Below are 13680 nucleotides of genomic sequence, written 5' to 3'. Positions count from 1 at the left end.
TCAAAGCAAAGTCAGCCACAACCTCGTTCTCAGGGCTTTTGGATTGGTTACTTAACCTCGGGATAAGGGAGTTTTTGTTGGTTGGAAACACCTAAATGGCTTCCCTTGAAGTCTGTATAGGTAATCACGTTATTTTGAGTGCAATATGGAATAAATAAACACGACTAAATTTTCCACCTGTTAGGGGGCGAGTGCAATTTGCAGTCTTTGAAAAATTTACAAGTGCCTATTTATTTCAAATTACACGAGAATGTATGTATATCTTATTTATAATGATCATGCACTTAGCTATACAAGCACTAAGCTTAGCTAGTTTACAGGCATGCCACTGAAACAAAGGAAACAAATATTTCAAATAAACGTAACATAGTTAAAAATCCCAACTGGCAGGAGGCAGACCAGTTGGCTATTAACAAAGCGTGAACCACCGAGAAACAAATCCCGCTAGTGGCAGGGTGGAGGCCTTGAACCCGGGACCTTTGGATTACAACACCAGCGCCACTCGGCCACGCTGCCTTCGCGTGGAATAAGAAAACATACTATTTAAGGTCTTTGTCTACAGTTTTGGTTTACTTGGGCGGGTTGCAGTGTGTCTGGTATACCAAAAATCTTTAAAAATTTTCGGAAATATTCGCAAAACTTACAACAATGTTCACACTTAGGCCAGATTCAGGTGATCTTCGGCAATCTTCCGAAGGGTTCGGGTGATTGTAAGAGGTACTAATGTTCAGGTGATATTCATTGATTTTCGGAAGGATTTCAGGTAATCATCGAAAGTGCTCGGCTAATTACCTTTGGCTATCTTCGGAAGGCTTCGGGTGAACATCGACAACCTTTCAATTACCTCAGAAGACGGTCGGCAGTCTCCGCACTAACTTCAGGTAATTTGCAGCGATGTTTTTCAAGTTTGCACTCTTGTTTAATTTCAAATTTGCACTGGTGTAACATGAGACTGCACTCCGGTTTAGCTAATCAGAATCGAGTTTTTTTTTTTTCAGTGTTTTATTAACACTGAAAGACAACCTCGCCATTTTGCCTCTATTTTCCTTCAGTTCACGCGAGGTTAGCGTTAACTTGCCTTCGAACAACGCAGCGGCGGGTAAAATTTAACCGGAGGACAAGTCAATTTAACCCGAGGTCAGGATCTAACTCTTTTCGGCACAAGCGGATGTGCAGACAGTCTGTGAGAGCAAGCCTCTGGGTTATGCAGCACGCTCACGCTGCTCGCAAATTTTTAATTCCGGCCGTAGCTACTTTTTCGGACAAATAGAATTACAAGCTTACGAGAGCTACTACACTTCTTACTTCAGTTTCGTCTTCTTCAATAATTGAGATGAAAACACAGAGCAGGCGAAATTCGCGATGAACGAAAATCAGGGTTCCGTGATCATGCTGCTTAGGCCCAGTTCAGACGCCGAACTTTTCATGAGCCGAACCTAATACGTTGAATGAAGTACATAAAAAGTTCGGCGTCTGAATCAGTTAAGAACGGCTATTTGAATTTGGAACGGCTCAGCCGTTCTTCCCGCCTAGCTCAGCCGGGAATTTCGGCTTTGGAACGGCTTTGATTCAGACGTCGAACTTTTCATGTGCCGGACCAGGAGGGAGAGGTCAACTTCGCTTGCGTTGGCATGCGATTGCGCGCCCGATGATCTTGGCCATTATGACGTCACTCGTGAAGTTTCAATGGCCGCTAAAGAATGACACCAGACAAGTTTTTCATCCGATGATTGCTCAAGGAATTTGAAAGAAAGCGATCAACAGACCACAGGAATAAGATAACCTGTTAATATTGTGTCCAAAAATACTTTGGTGTTCAAAAACTAGAAGTCAGAAGGCACAAAAACATGCAAAATTTCGAGATCGCTCAATTAAAAACGCGATTGAAAAGTGGAGCTTTGCACCCGTTTCTTGGGCGATATCTGGAGAACCCAACAATGAACAACACGAACACAAAAACATGATCTTGATATGGTTTAAAACGTTCGAATAGTGATGAAAACGAATCATTTAACATGTGCATAAAAATGATCAGTGGGTTTAAACCCATTATTTTGTAGACGATAGCGTGGAGGACCCGCTGATCGATACTCGAAACCCTCGAAATATGAGAAAATGCTCCCTTGCAAAGGCATTTGAACTATCAAGTCATATGCTGGGTTGGAAAGTAAATAATGTACCAAGGAATTACTTTTCTGCGCTAAATTATCCACAAAACCGTCAAAGATAACATTTTCTTCTGCGAGGCCAACCAGCTCCGAGCAGACGTGTGGATATTTCAGATGGTAAAATGATATAAAATCATTCTACAGGAGACCTAGATGAAACGGATGATATTCAGAATAACACGGACCAGACCTCTTGCCAGAAAGGTGCTTCATTTCATGTCAAAATGTTCGTCAAATATGAGATCAGAGAATGATCTGTTTCCTCGGGCGTCCGCATGCAGTGCAAAGCTGTTTCTTCTTCTGAACTTCTGACAAGAGAGGTATCCTAAACTGGTGCTTTGGGTTCTATTTATTTTTCATTTCTCAGTATAGACTGTAAAAGACAACTGCGTAGGATGTCATATAGAAAGACCTAAAAAATACAGAATCTGGTTCCAAGCAGCAAGTGAATTAAAGTGGAAAGGATATATGAACAGGGATACTTCCTATGCTAAGTCACTAGCAATAAGAGTTAACATAACAAGGAGAAACTTGTTAAGCCAAAACGACTTTTTGCCAAAACAAAGAGTTCACTAGAAGGTTATGACAAAGCTAGAAAGATCAATATCAGGTGATCTCTTATTATAACCAAACCCCTTGTTTTCTAATGGTATCTGTCTTGACAAACTGTAATAGCTTTACTACCTCTAAGTTTGAAATGATAATCAATTCTTTTCTTTATACTTTCTGCTTTTAATTTTCATCATAAATCTTATGTGAACAAAGACAGCTCTAACAATTATTTTGCACTAAGCTTAAACTGAACTACAAAGAAATATTCTCAAGAAGAGTGTCACAGAGAGGTTGTACTTGTAAACATGAATGTCAAGCCTGATTTCTCCCCAGCTCCTTCCATCCCAGGTTCCCTGTTGCTTTTTGCATTGATGAGTTTATTTTTGGCTTCAAGAGAATGATATGTGTACATTTCCAGCAAATAAAACAAAGGATTGGGTTTTAAATGTTTAATTGACAGTACATTGACAATAAATAGATAGCTTTCCATGGTGGTTGCATGTACTGCCAGAAATGGGACCTGCTTGAATGGTCTTTCAAAGGTAGTGGAGGATGGTATGGTAACTTAAGGTTTAAAAAGATCAAAATAATAAGACTCCTCATAATATTCACCAGTCAAAAATTGCAGTAAATGTTTATATGACCTCCCTTCCCTCTTTGGTTTTCATATCGCCCCTAACTCTTTTCAACAGAAAATCTAAACTAAAAGACAAATTTCCTAATGAGATCCAGCACCAAGAACTCGAGTGTGTATTTTCCATTAAAAAATGCAATTCTCACAATTAAATGATCCAACCCCCATCCACCTTTTAAGTCCCGTCCAAGCAGATACAATGCGGTCATGTACATGGAGCTAATATCATAATTTATAAAACATTAAATAGCTCATTTCCAGTATCCATGTATTGAACTGAGGTCTTCAGATTTTCACATAAAGAATTTTTTTCAGCACCCTCACCTGCACAAAAAAGAAAAATAAAATTTTCTGAAGCATGTCAAACAAACTACAACAATCACTCTGCATAAAGCATTTTTGGATCCTTACTTAAAGAAAAGTTACAATATTGTTTAGGAATTAAAATAAATCAGACTTCAAATACCTAAATTGTTGATCAACAGTGCCAATTTTGTAAACATAATAAGATTCAGCAACAGGAACACAAGGTGACCGAGTTTGGTACTCAAGTTTTGCTATATAAGCATACATAATTGCAGCCGACAGTGAGGCCCCTTATTTGATCTTAGGTAACCAAGAAAGCCCTCGCCCCAGTGACCCTAAACGAGCTAACTTTCACTGTTTTGTTGAGAAAGTGAAACACAAGCCAACCTTAGCAACATAACCAAGGTAATCCTGGTAGACATGATAACTTTTTTTTGCCAAAATACTATGACTGGCCTACCTGGGGCAACTCGTGGTATGAAGAAATAAAAATTAACTCACAAAACCCCACAGTGATCAAATGACTGAAAGGAAGCCAAAGGAAGAAGGATAACTGAGCATTGGAGTATAAAAAAAGGCTTAAGTAATCCTGGAAGGACCACTTCATGTCATATATTAAACACTCGATAAAGTTGCCTCAGAAGGGTCTGATGGGGTTGCCTTCAGTACCCGAGACCATATAAATGGGGCCTTGTACTCTCTCCTCTGCTGAGACTCCCTATGGGAAATTGAATATACTCCAAACTACCAGCCTGTGGTCAAAGCAGCACAAAAGTGGCCTATGAAGAAGAGAAAAGTCTTACAACACTAGACTGCAAACCATGGGTAAAATGTAGACTGCAGGCTTTTTAGGAATATCACATCCCCATTTTCATTTATAAAGAGATCGAGCTAACCATACACCGGCTAACCTGTGCCGTATATTTCAGGCTAAACGGAGCACAAGCTCTATATAAAGGAAATGGGAATACAATATTCTTAAAAAGTCTGCAGTCTGCATGTTATCCTCTGTCTGCATTTTAACCACCGTTGTGCAGTAGGCAGGCTTTGTCTTATTTAAATAATTACGCTTAAGTTCTTGTTTGTAAAAGTTCTCATTTCCTTCATTGTGGATAATATTTTTGTTTGCTAGGCCCATTCCAGAATATGTGAAAAGGTTTCAGTTTTGTGAAAGAACACTCCAAGCACGAGATCGCAGATATTTCATACTCAAATGGACTGATCATTTTTACTGCTAATTCCTCAAAATCATCTTCAGATACAATGTTCTCCTATACATATAAGCTATTCTGTGACCAAGTTACACGTTTCTTTACGTTACCGATCACGTAAAAAGGGCAATTTTACAGGGCGAATAGTCAAAATTTTGCCCCACATATTTCCAACCGAGAGCGATGACTGTAACACTTTAAATACACTTTCTGCAAGATTTTTCGGTTATAATTAAAATCTACTTACCTCTAAAGAAAGAAAAATGATAATCACTCCTTGAGATCCAAATACAATACCATTTGAAGCTGGAATGATTGGAGAAATCTGCCTCAAAAAGTTATATCAGCGAGAGGCGACGACGCCATTTTCGAGAATTTTGAGCATTTGCGCGCTTCTTTCGCCGTGACGTCATAATGGCCATGATCATAGGGTCAGTCAAATCTGACGTGTTCACCTCTCCCTCCTGTGCCGGACCTACTGCATACACCTTGCCTGAAAACCGCTGACCTTTCGATGTGTTGGTTCGGTGAATTAAGGTCGACGTCTGAATCAACAAGCGTACTTTTGACAATTTGGGTCGGTCCAAATTCGAATTAAGTTCGGCTCACGAAAAGTTCGGCGTCTGAACTGGGCCTTAGTTTACCAAATGATTTGCCGGGGACGTTGATGTAAATTTAATTTGTCCAAATGTTTGCGGCTTTTTGGACTGATGAATGGACTATGACTAGGCCTAGGTCACCTCTTTGCAGGAACCAGATCCTTCATACTAGCATTAAAACTATAGGTTTATCTATACTATAATGCCGGTGTGTTTTTGTAATACTCAAACAAAAATAATCATATTTTGGGGAATTCATTATTGAACTTTGTTTACGACATTTGTCCAACGTTGATCTTAGTGGCCATCTTAGGGGAGGTGTTACGGTTTACCGTGCCAGTGTGCACATCTGTGTTCACAATCGTCATTTATACATGTCAGTTGTGAAATCACTCATATGTCGAGGCTCTCAAAACACGGTATGTGCTTGCTTAATTGCAAACCAATCAAGCAGGATGGCTGGTTTTAATATAGCACATGGTTCTTTTTTATCACTTTTAAGCCATGGTTATCCGTAAGGATTTTTCTGCAAGGATGTTTGGCTAGCAGTGTTCATGATGAGGTTGCTGCGCACAAAATGTATCAGCCTTAAAATCGAAAGATGTCCGTTTTCCTAGTTGTAGAGAAAACCAGGTGAAATGGGTATTACACCAGTACCAAGAAATTAAAACTGCAGTAGAAAGTGGCTGCCAAGGTGCCCTTCAGGCGAGTAAGGCCGACGGTGCAATTCACTCCGCAGGAACTTTTTTTCTTCACTTCTCCTTTGCCCGATTTTTTTCAGTCACCCTCCCTTGAATAATTTTTATTTGTTGTTTTTTGTTTTTCCCCCACATCCCCACCCCGCTCCATCACTTTTCTAATGGTCCGTCCCTAAGTAAGCTTCCTCAAAATACCGACGTGTGTGCAGCGAAAAAAACAATAATAATAATAATGGTATTTCAATCCTCCGTAGGAAAAAAGATGGCGGCTGTACATTTACCACAATACCATGCGAGTCTAATACAGCGCATAAAGTACAAGGAAAGCCATGTTTTTGCAGTATTTGTCCATGTGCTATCGACATTGTGTACGCAGGGTTTGAAGGTTTTAGAATGTTCCTGTACGTTTTTATGAGCGTTGTTTAAGTTTCCGTACGCTAAGAGTTACGGGTAAATGAACCAATCGCCATCCTTTTTTCTACGGCGGATTACATCGTCACAAAAACAATGCAGTTAAATATCTGTAGTCTAAACTACGCCTAATAGAGACTGAGACAGAAACGCTTTAAATTTCCGCTAACGAGGATATACTTAGGGACAGGAGGTATTGTAACATTAATTAAGATTAATGGCGGGATACATGTGTGAAATCGAAAAAACTTGTATCATATGTCAAGTTCTAATTGCTCAACATTTCTGCTAATACTGACTGACTGACTAAATGACCGACCGACCGACCCACCGAGAGAGTTATTTCTTCCCCAACTAAAATTTCCACCACAAAAGTGTACGCCAAGTATCAGAGCTCTAAAACAAGGCCCACGCGCTGCAAAAGCAAGATCATATCTATACTGCTGCAATATTTGTCAGCTCAACTTTTTTCACTTTTTACTGAGTATTGAGAGGATGAATCGTAAGAGAGCTAATCCTCCACATAGGCTGTATTCCCCAGCTAATCCGTATTTACACACGAGCTAAAACTACGAACACCTTGCGCCTCTACACTAAGCTTTAAATCCTAGTCTGCGCGGCTGGCGGGATTTCGCTCGCAACTGCAATTCGTAACCTCTTATTCGCAACTCCTTAATTTAAAAAGCACTCATGTTTACGCTTTGCTTCATTAGTCTCATTGGCTTACTGCAGAAGTAAGCCCCTTCCCAAAAACACTTATTATATGTCAATTTTGGTCATCCTAAAATCGTTTTCAAACAACTGCCTGGGGGTAGAGTGATGCCTCAAAATAATATACTAAAACTTCATTGTTGCTGAGTGGAGCAAACGTCATTAATTTTATTTCTCTGTTTTGAAGGACTGTGCCAATTATTACTTTTGACCAGCACTGAAATAGTTAGTTTACGGCAATGTGATCTTGACACACATCTTAATGTTAGTAGCCACTACATTAAAGTAATAACAGTAGCTGCAACTCAGCAGGACGTTTATTTCAGCCGTAGACCAGTAGCTTTGTCCAAGCTTGCACTCCTCTCTGACAGTGAATCCAAACCACTCTTACATGCACGTCACAGTCACTGGCCGTCACGTGACATCTTGTTCAAAATATGCTAATGAGGCTCGGGATTCTTTTGACTCAGTCAAGGCACGTGATTCATGAATGAATACACTGAATTCAACTCCCTGAGAAACAAACATTTGTAGCTAATTGTACTTTATAGGCAACCAGTGTAATTGGTACACGATATAACTTTGTACATGTCACATGCAAACATTTAGGTAAACATGAATAATGTTAATATTTCCATACTTGTACATGTAACTGGTATGTCTTTGCCCCATCTAAAATTCTACTGAAAATTCTCAATACTGTTACTAATTTTATTTATTGAAAGAGCTCGTAAGCATGCATTATTAACTAAGTATATTAGTGTGCATCATAATCCAATGGTGCACATTCATGGTGTGAGCAAAGTTCGCTTCACCATTTCCACTGGCACTGTTATAAAACAATTGATTCTTGCTTTTAGCTGAACACATCACGTTATGATGCACTTGGGATTAAGATTGCAAGGGTTTTTGTCGACTGTGCCTTGATTAAATCTTGCGCTTCTTTTGAGCTCTCCAAACTTCTTGCCGATGACCGGTGATTGTTGCGTTTCCAAATTTCTCCGGCGTAGTCTGGGCGGAAAAAATTTGATATGTTTTCAGAGTGAAAATACCGTCTTGGACTTTTTCCGGCGTAGTGTGGACGGGGCCTCTGCAAGTAGTAGTAGTCTCAAAACAAAAGCTTTTTCATCAACTCCTTAATATTGCATTGTAGTTCTGATAATCATTATTATCATATGGCAAGGTAGTCTTGAGGTAAATCCGAGCGTTCTAATTGGTTCTTTCTTTGTCGGGATTTCGCCATACGGACCGTTTTCATGGAAACTGTCATAAGCTGTGTATTTTTTGTTTTCGAAATCCGGCAAATTCAAAACAAGCATGACCCGAGTGCCATATAATAAACTACTTACTAACCTAGCCAGCTCGAGCCGTACTGGGAAATATTGGCCCTCGGTCGTTTTTGAACGGACCTCGTCGTACTGCCACGACCTCGGGACAATATTTCCCAGTACGGCCCTCGCGCTCGGTTAGTAAGAGGTTATTATTTTTTCTCGAGCATCTGAGCGGGCCGGAATAATAAATCCTCGAATTTGATTGGTAAATGATACGCACGTGACCGGTCCAGCTTTTTACGATACGGCCCACGGGCCGGATTTTTCACCCGCTACCTAAATTTCGCTCCTAAAAGTTAGCGGTAACCGTCAATCTTTTGCCTTTTTGACAATTAGTCAACGAAAGTTTATCTGCAAGGAAAGTCACTGTAAGTAAATTCAATTGAGTGTTTTGAAGTTGTGAGAGTTTGCTTGGTTGTCTGTAGCTTGGCGTTGTAATGGCGCGTAATCCTGTGTTTCTCTCGCCGTAAAATCTGAGTCAATTTCAGTCGAGTTTACCTCTCTGATCGTTGCTGTATTTAGGAGAATTTCTGTGGAATACACTTAACGAATTTCCTCGCTTTGTGCTATTCAATTTACGGTAGAAGAGTCTGATTTCAAGTGATTTAAAAAGCAAAGACTGAGAGAAATTGTTTTTGTAGTAAAATTTCAAACTTCGCACGAAATTTAACACCGCAAAAACAGCTTTGGATAACTTAACGGGTGAAATAAATGCAACTAACATAAGGTAGTTAGAAAAAAATATGTTCTTTAATACATCCTTCTTTGTCTACTGTCTGAGTTACTTGCTCGCTGCCAAGATTTTTTACAAATCGTTAGCAGACGGCGCGCAAGCCGATTCAATGACAAGAGCTGCGTAAACAAACCCATTGTAATCTGTAAAACAAATTTACTCCAGGAAGAAAAAAAAACCTGTTATTTGCCGGCTCAGGGTCGGTCCGTATAGTGAAAAACTGTGACCTCAGGCTTGAAAATGCTACCCGAGGCCTGCGGCCTCGGGCAGCATTCTCAAGACCTCGGTCACAGTTTTTCACTATACGGACCTCCCAGCCGGCAAATAACATAATATTTATGTTATGCGCCAACATACCTGGCTAGCTGCTGCCCTTGTGAACGCAACATTTGCTGTGGTGGTTATGGCTTTCAATGAGTCTCCAGTACCAAAGATAATCTGAATAACATATTAAATAATTTTAAGTTAAATTGGGGCATCTATAAACTAAGTCAGTCTGAGCCAACTTTCAGTTTTTCATAAGAGAAACTTCCAGTAGTAACTCAATCACACTATTCTATTAAGAGTAAAACCCAGAACTCAGTTTCCCATTGATTTATTGAAGTTAATCAGTAACAGACTGAGCAGATAACAACTTCGTACATATACCTTTGACCGTTCCTTGATACTTGCACTTATTTTCATGTTTGTGGATCTAACTGATGGATTATCTTCGACAATTGTGACTCTCTCGAGCAGGGCCCTAATGTAGTGTAAAATGTAATGTAAATCATATTATAGTGGTCATGCACTTAGCTATACAAGCCCTAAGCTTAACTAGTTTACAGGCATGCCACTGAAACAAAGGAAACAAATATTTCAAATAAACGTAACATAGTTAAAAATCCCAACTGGCTGGAGGAAGACCAGTTGGCTATTTACAAAGCGTGACCGAGGATTTGAACTCGGGACTACCGAGAAACAAATCCCGCCAGTGGCAGGGTGGAGGGACCTTCAGATTACAACACCAGCGCCCTAGACCACTCGGCCACGTTGCCTCCTAAAAAAGAAACCTAAAATTTAGATGAGCACAGTACAGTGTATAGGTACATTGACTTAAAATCACTATTGCACTGCATGTTATTTTTTTCATGAACTCACAGTGTACGTGGTACATGTATACACTACCTAGCACCACATACCTAGCCCGTTCTTGTTCTTTCTCACCACCAACTGTTTTCAAAATGCCACTGAAATCTCTTACTGCTGACTGGCAAGCAAATAACTCTTTCCCTGTAGTTTTTAACAGTTCAAACATCAATCACACTCCAATTCATATCTAAGTTTGCATATGAGCCAAGTGGCCTACCAGGCCGGAGCTTATCCCGGTTTCCATTGCATGAAGCGACTAGGAGTATTTCTACTCCCCCCTGGATGTTAGTCCATCGCAGGGCTACCCCCAGCATTAAATGTGCCAGTACCCATTTATACTACTGGGTGGAGAGAGGCACTGTGAAAGTAAAGTGTCTTTCCCAAGAACACAACAGAATGTCCCAGGCCAGGGCTCGAACCTGGACCGCTTGATCCAAAGTCGAGCGCACTACGCGCCTCCACTCCACTGAATTCATAACTAGTCTAGGAATAACTGATCATAACTTGATAATAAGTTACGAGGAACTTTCCAACTCTTCTAAAGTAAGGTTACTGTCTACAAAATACTTGTCAGGTGCCTTCAATAAAAAACTTTCTTTATGCACTACTTTCAAAACATAACACAATGGAAAACTACCTTCTTTCTGTTTTGGTTTTGGTATTACTAGCCCCAGTACACTGATCATTGTTGATAGCTAAACAGACTGGACTTAATATCACTCACTAGATGATAGAATAGCTAACAAAGTGCGCAAGGCTTTTGCAATAAATATGCGAGTGCCATCAGAGGCATTTTGACTTTTCAAATTATGAGACCGAGACTTCAAAGTGTTTTGAGTGCGAGCGCGAGACGTTCAGACTCTTAAAATTCGAGCCCCAGATTTAGCTGAGAGCTAGAATGAGTTTGTAGAGCCTTTTAGCCCCGCAGCTTCTTCAAGCCGGCTGAAACTGGAAATTCGATTATAACACACTACGTTATGATATCCTAGATCAAAATAACTGCTTTTCTGGCGCGAATCGGACGTTGCGGTAGGTTTTGTAGCTTTTTGTGGGATTCAGACAATTTAGGAGAAGTTGCTTCATTGAAATTTTAAGAATTATGGTCGTTTCGCCCCAACTCAAAGTCGATTCGCCCCGACCAAACGTTAGTTCGAACAAGTGACGAGAAGAAGTCAATTATAAAAACAGATAAACGAAAGAATCGGGACTTTGAAACCCTTAGCCTTACGAAAAATCGAGACTCCGAGACAGCTTCGTATAAAAATCGTGAAATTCGACTAAAATTTTGCGAGACTCAGAATTTTTGAAGGATCATTCGCCACCCCTCGTATTGAGTGAGACGTGACCACCTAAAGTATGCGATGTTGTGTTACACTTAAGGCCGTTGAGAATTTGAGAGCTCTACAAGGTATTGTATGGAGTTTAAAATAACGATGGATAAAAACGCGCAACAAATTAAAATGTTACCTTCCTTTGAATAAAAAAAAAAAGAACTATACTCACTTTTAACTAAAAAACACTGCGACAATATGGGAAAACTTAAAACCATTTGGTTTAAAAACAACTACGACGTTTCGACGTTCGCTTAACGTCATTATCAAGTCAACTGAGTGAATAAAATGGGTACAAATGTAACTATAAACTAAGAATTCCTAAGAGACACGAATGCCAAGGAAACAATGATAAAAAATTGATAAAAAGTGCTATATAATATAAAATATTTGCATGCAAAGAGTCACGTGCCACCACAGTTACCTTATTTAATTATTACTATTTTTTATTTTTTTATGGGTGGACGCCTCGCATGGGTCCGAGTGTCCCGTTCGCGCCCTCTCGTTTTGGGCTTTATTGATTAATTGATTGATTTATATTCTTATTTAGTCTGTATATATATAGTCTTTACCCACTAAAGTTTTATAAAGTTTTATAAACAAAACGTTAGGCACAAATTGAGCCTTCCTGTGTATTCAACACAGGACTCAATTCCTTAAGGTCGTTCGATGCAGTTTTTTTCTCGACCATACCTAGCATTTTCAATTGGCGTTTTACCAACCTTCCCTTACTCTGATCGATATAGAAATTACACTAGTTTTTAGAAAAAGATTGAAGTTTGGTTGAATGTGTAGTTGTAAGGTAATCGATATTTCCATGGAAACGATAAATCAAAAATATGAAAATCGGTAAAGCATGAATATTGTTCGAACCAGATCTGTTATAGAAAATCTGATGCCGATTTCTGAAATTACCATGTAAGGCAAGGGGAATATGCAAGAATAATGTTCGAATAAATCGCGAAAACATTTCAAACCCTGCTTTTTGTTTAATGAACTTAAATGGACTGAAAGAAGAGCGCTATTTTAATGAAATTGCTCCAAAAGACACCAAAATGTGTCTTGAAGTTTTGTTTTGAAGCCATGAAAGTTTTGCTGGTTTGTATTTTCTTGATCTCTAGAACGAGACTTTTTCTCGACATCATTTCTACAATAAATTGAGAACAATTTTCGATTTTAAGCGCTTTTTCGAAAGTCTCAAAAACGGCTCGATAGAAAACGTTAACCATGTATGCCTGATAATGTTAACAATTTTATTCCAAAGTTTCATTAGCACTGATACACTGGAACTTGTTTAAATTTGTCGATAAAGTATGCGCTCGAACCCACGAAAAAGTTGCAGTGTTTTATAGTTAAATTGTTAAGAAAATCTCTTCTTCTACACTCACTTTGCCTGGTTTCTGTTGCCCATTTCCCTCGTTAAATGCCTTGTAGAGCGCTCAAATTCTCAACGGCCTGAAGTGTAACACAACACCGCAATGCGATCCGGCGCTTGTGCTCCAACGTGAGCCTGCTCGCAGGCTAATCGATTTCTTGAATTGTGAGTTTGGGATGCCTGTGGTGCAATAGTTAGGAAAATTCAGGCTGTGGCTTGGGTAATTGCGATAACAGCTCCCGAAAAAATCGTAAAGAATTGGTTCATGCTTAGCGTGCGTATATCGAGTTACGGATGCAAGTGGGAAGTTTGGAGAGCACGAAACAAGCGTAAGAGTGGCTCAAGGCGATAGCCGAGAGCAACGCTAGCTTCTTGAGTGCTCTCCAAACTTCCCAAGTTCATCCATAACTTGATATACGCACAGCTAAAAGCATGAACCAATATCGTTTATAACTTGGCCATAACAACCTGGGCGCTAAAACGGCGTTG

The 13680-nt window shown here is 39.6% G+C and overlaps 1 protein-coding gene across 4 annotated transcripts in view; it reads right to left on the bottom strand.

Moving 5' to 3' along the window:
* Window positions 1–3154: 3154 nt before the first annotated feature.
* The window catches only part of LOC110061464 (UPF0415 protein C7orf25 homolog), a 21337-nt gene continuing 10811 nt past the window's right edge, over window positions 3155–13680 (bottom strand). For 2 of the 4 annotated variants that reach the window (XM_089282447.1, XM_089282451.1), the window contains exons 8-13: window positions 10536–10626; window positions 10003–10096; window positions 9712–9792; window positions 5119–7803; window positions 4121–4439; window positions 3155–3678 (exon numbers count right to left, since the gene is read on the bottom strand). In XM_089282447.1, the coding sequence (XP_089138573.1) occupies window positions 7705–7803; window positions 9712–9792; window positions 10003–10096; window positions 10536–10626 (365 nt within the window). In that variant the 3' untranslated portion in view covers window positions 3155–3678; window positions 4121–4439; window positions 5119–7704. The remainder of the gene's footprint in view (window positions 3679–4120; window positions 4440–5118; window positions 7804–9711; window positions 9793–10002; window positions 10097–10535; window positions 10627–13680) is intronic. The other 2 variants (XM_089282450.1, XM_089282448.1) reach the window with 2 other exon arrangements.

The sequence above is a fragment of the Orbicella faveolata genome, unplaced genomic scaffold, assembly GCF_042242905.1.
Source record: "Orbicella faveolata isolate gen_17 unplaced genomic scaffold, um_ofav_v1 contig_12, whole genome shotgun sequence".
Classification (NCBI taxonomy): domain Eukaryota; kingdom Metazoa; phylum Cnidaria; class Anthozoa; order Scleractinia; family Merulinidae; genus Orbicella; species Orbicella faveolata.
Note: the sequence above shows the minus strand (reverse complement) of the source record. Positions and strands in the feature narration are given on the sequence as shown.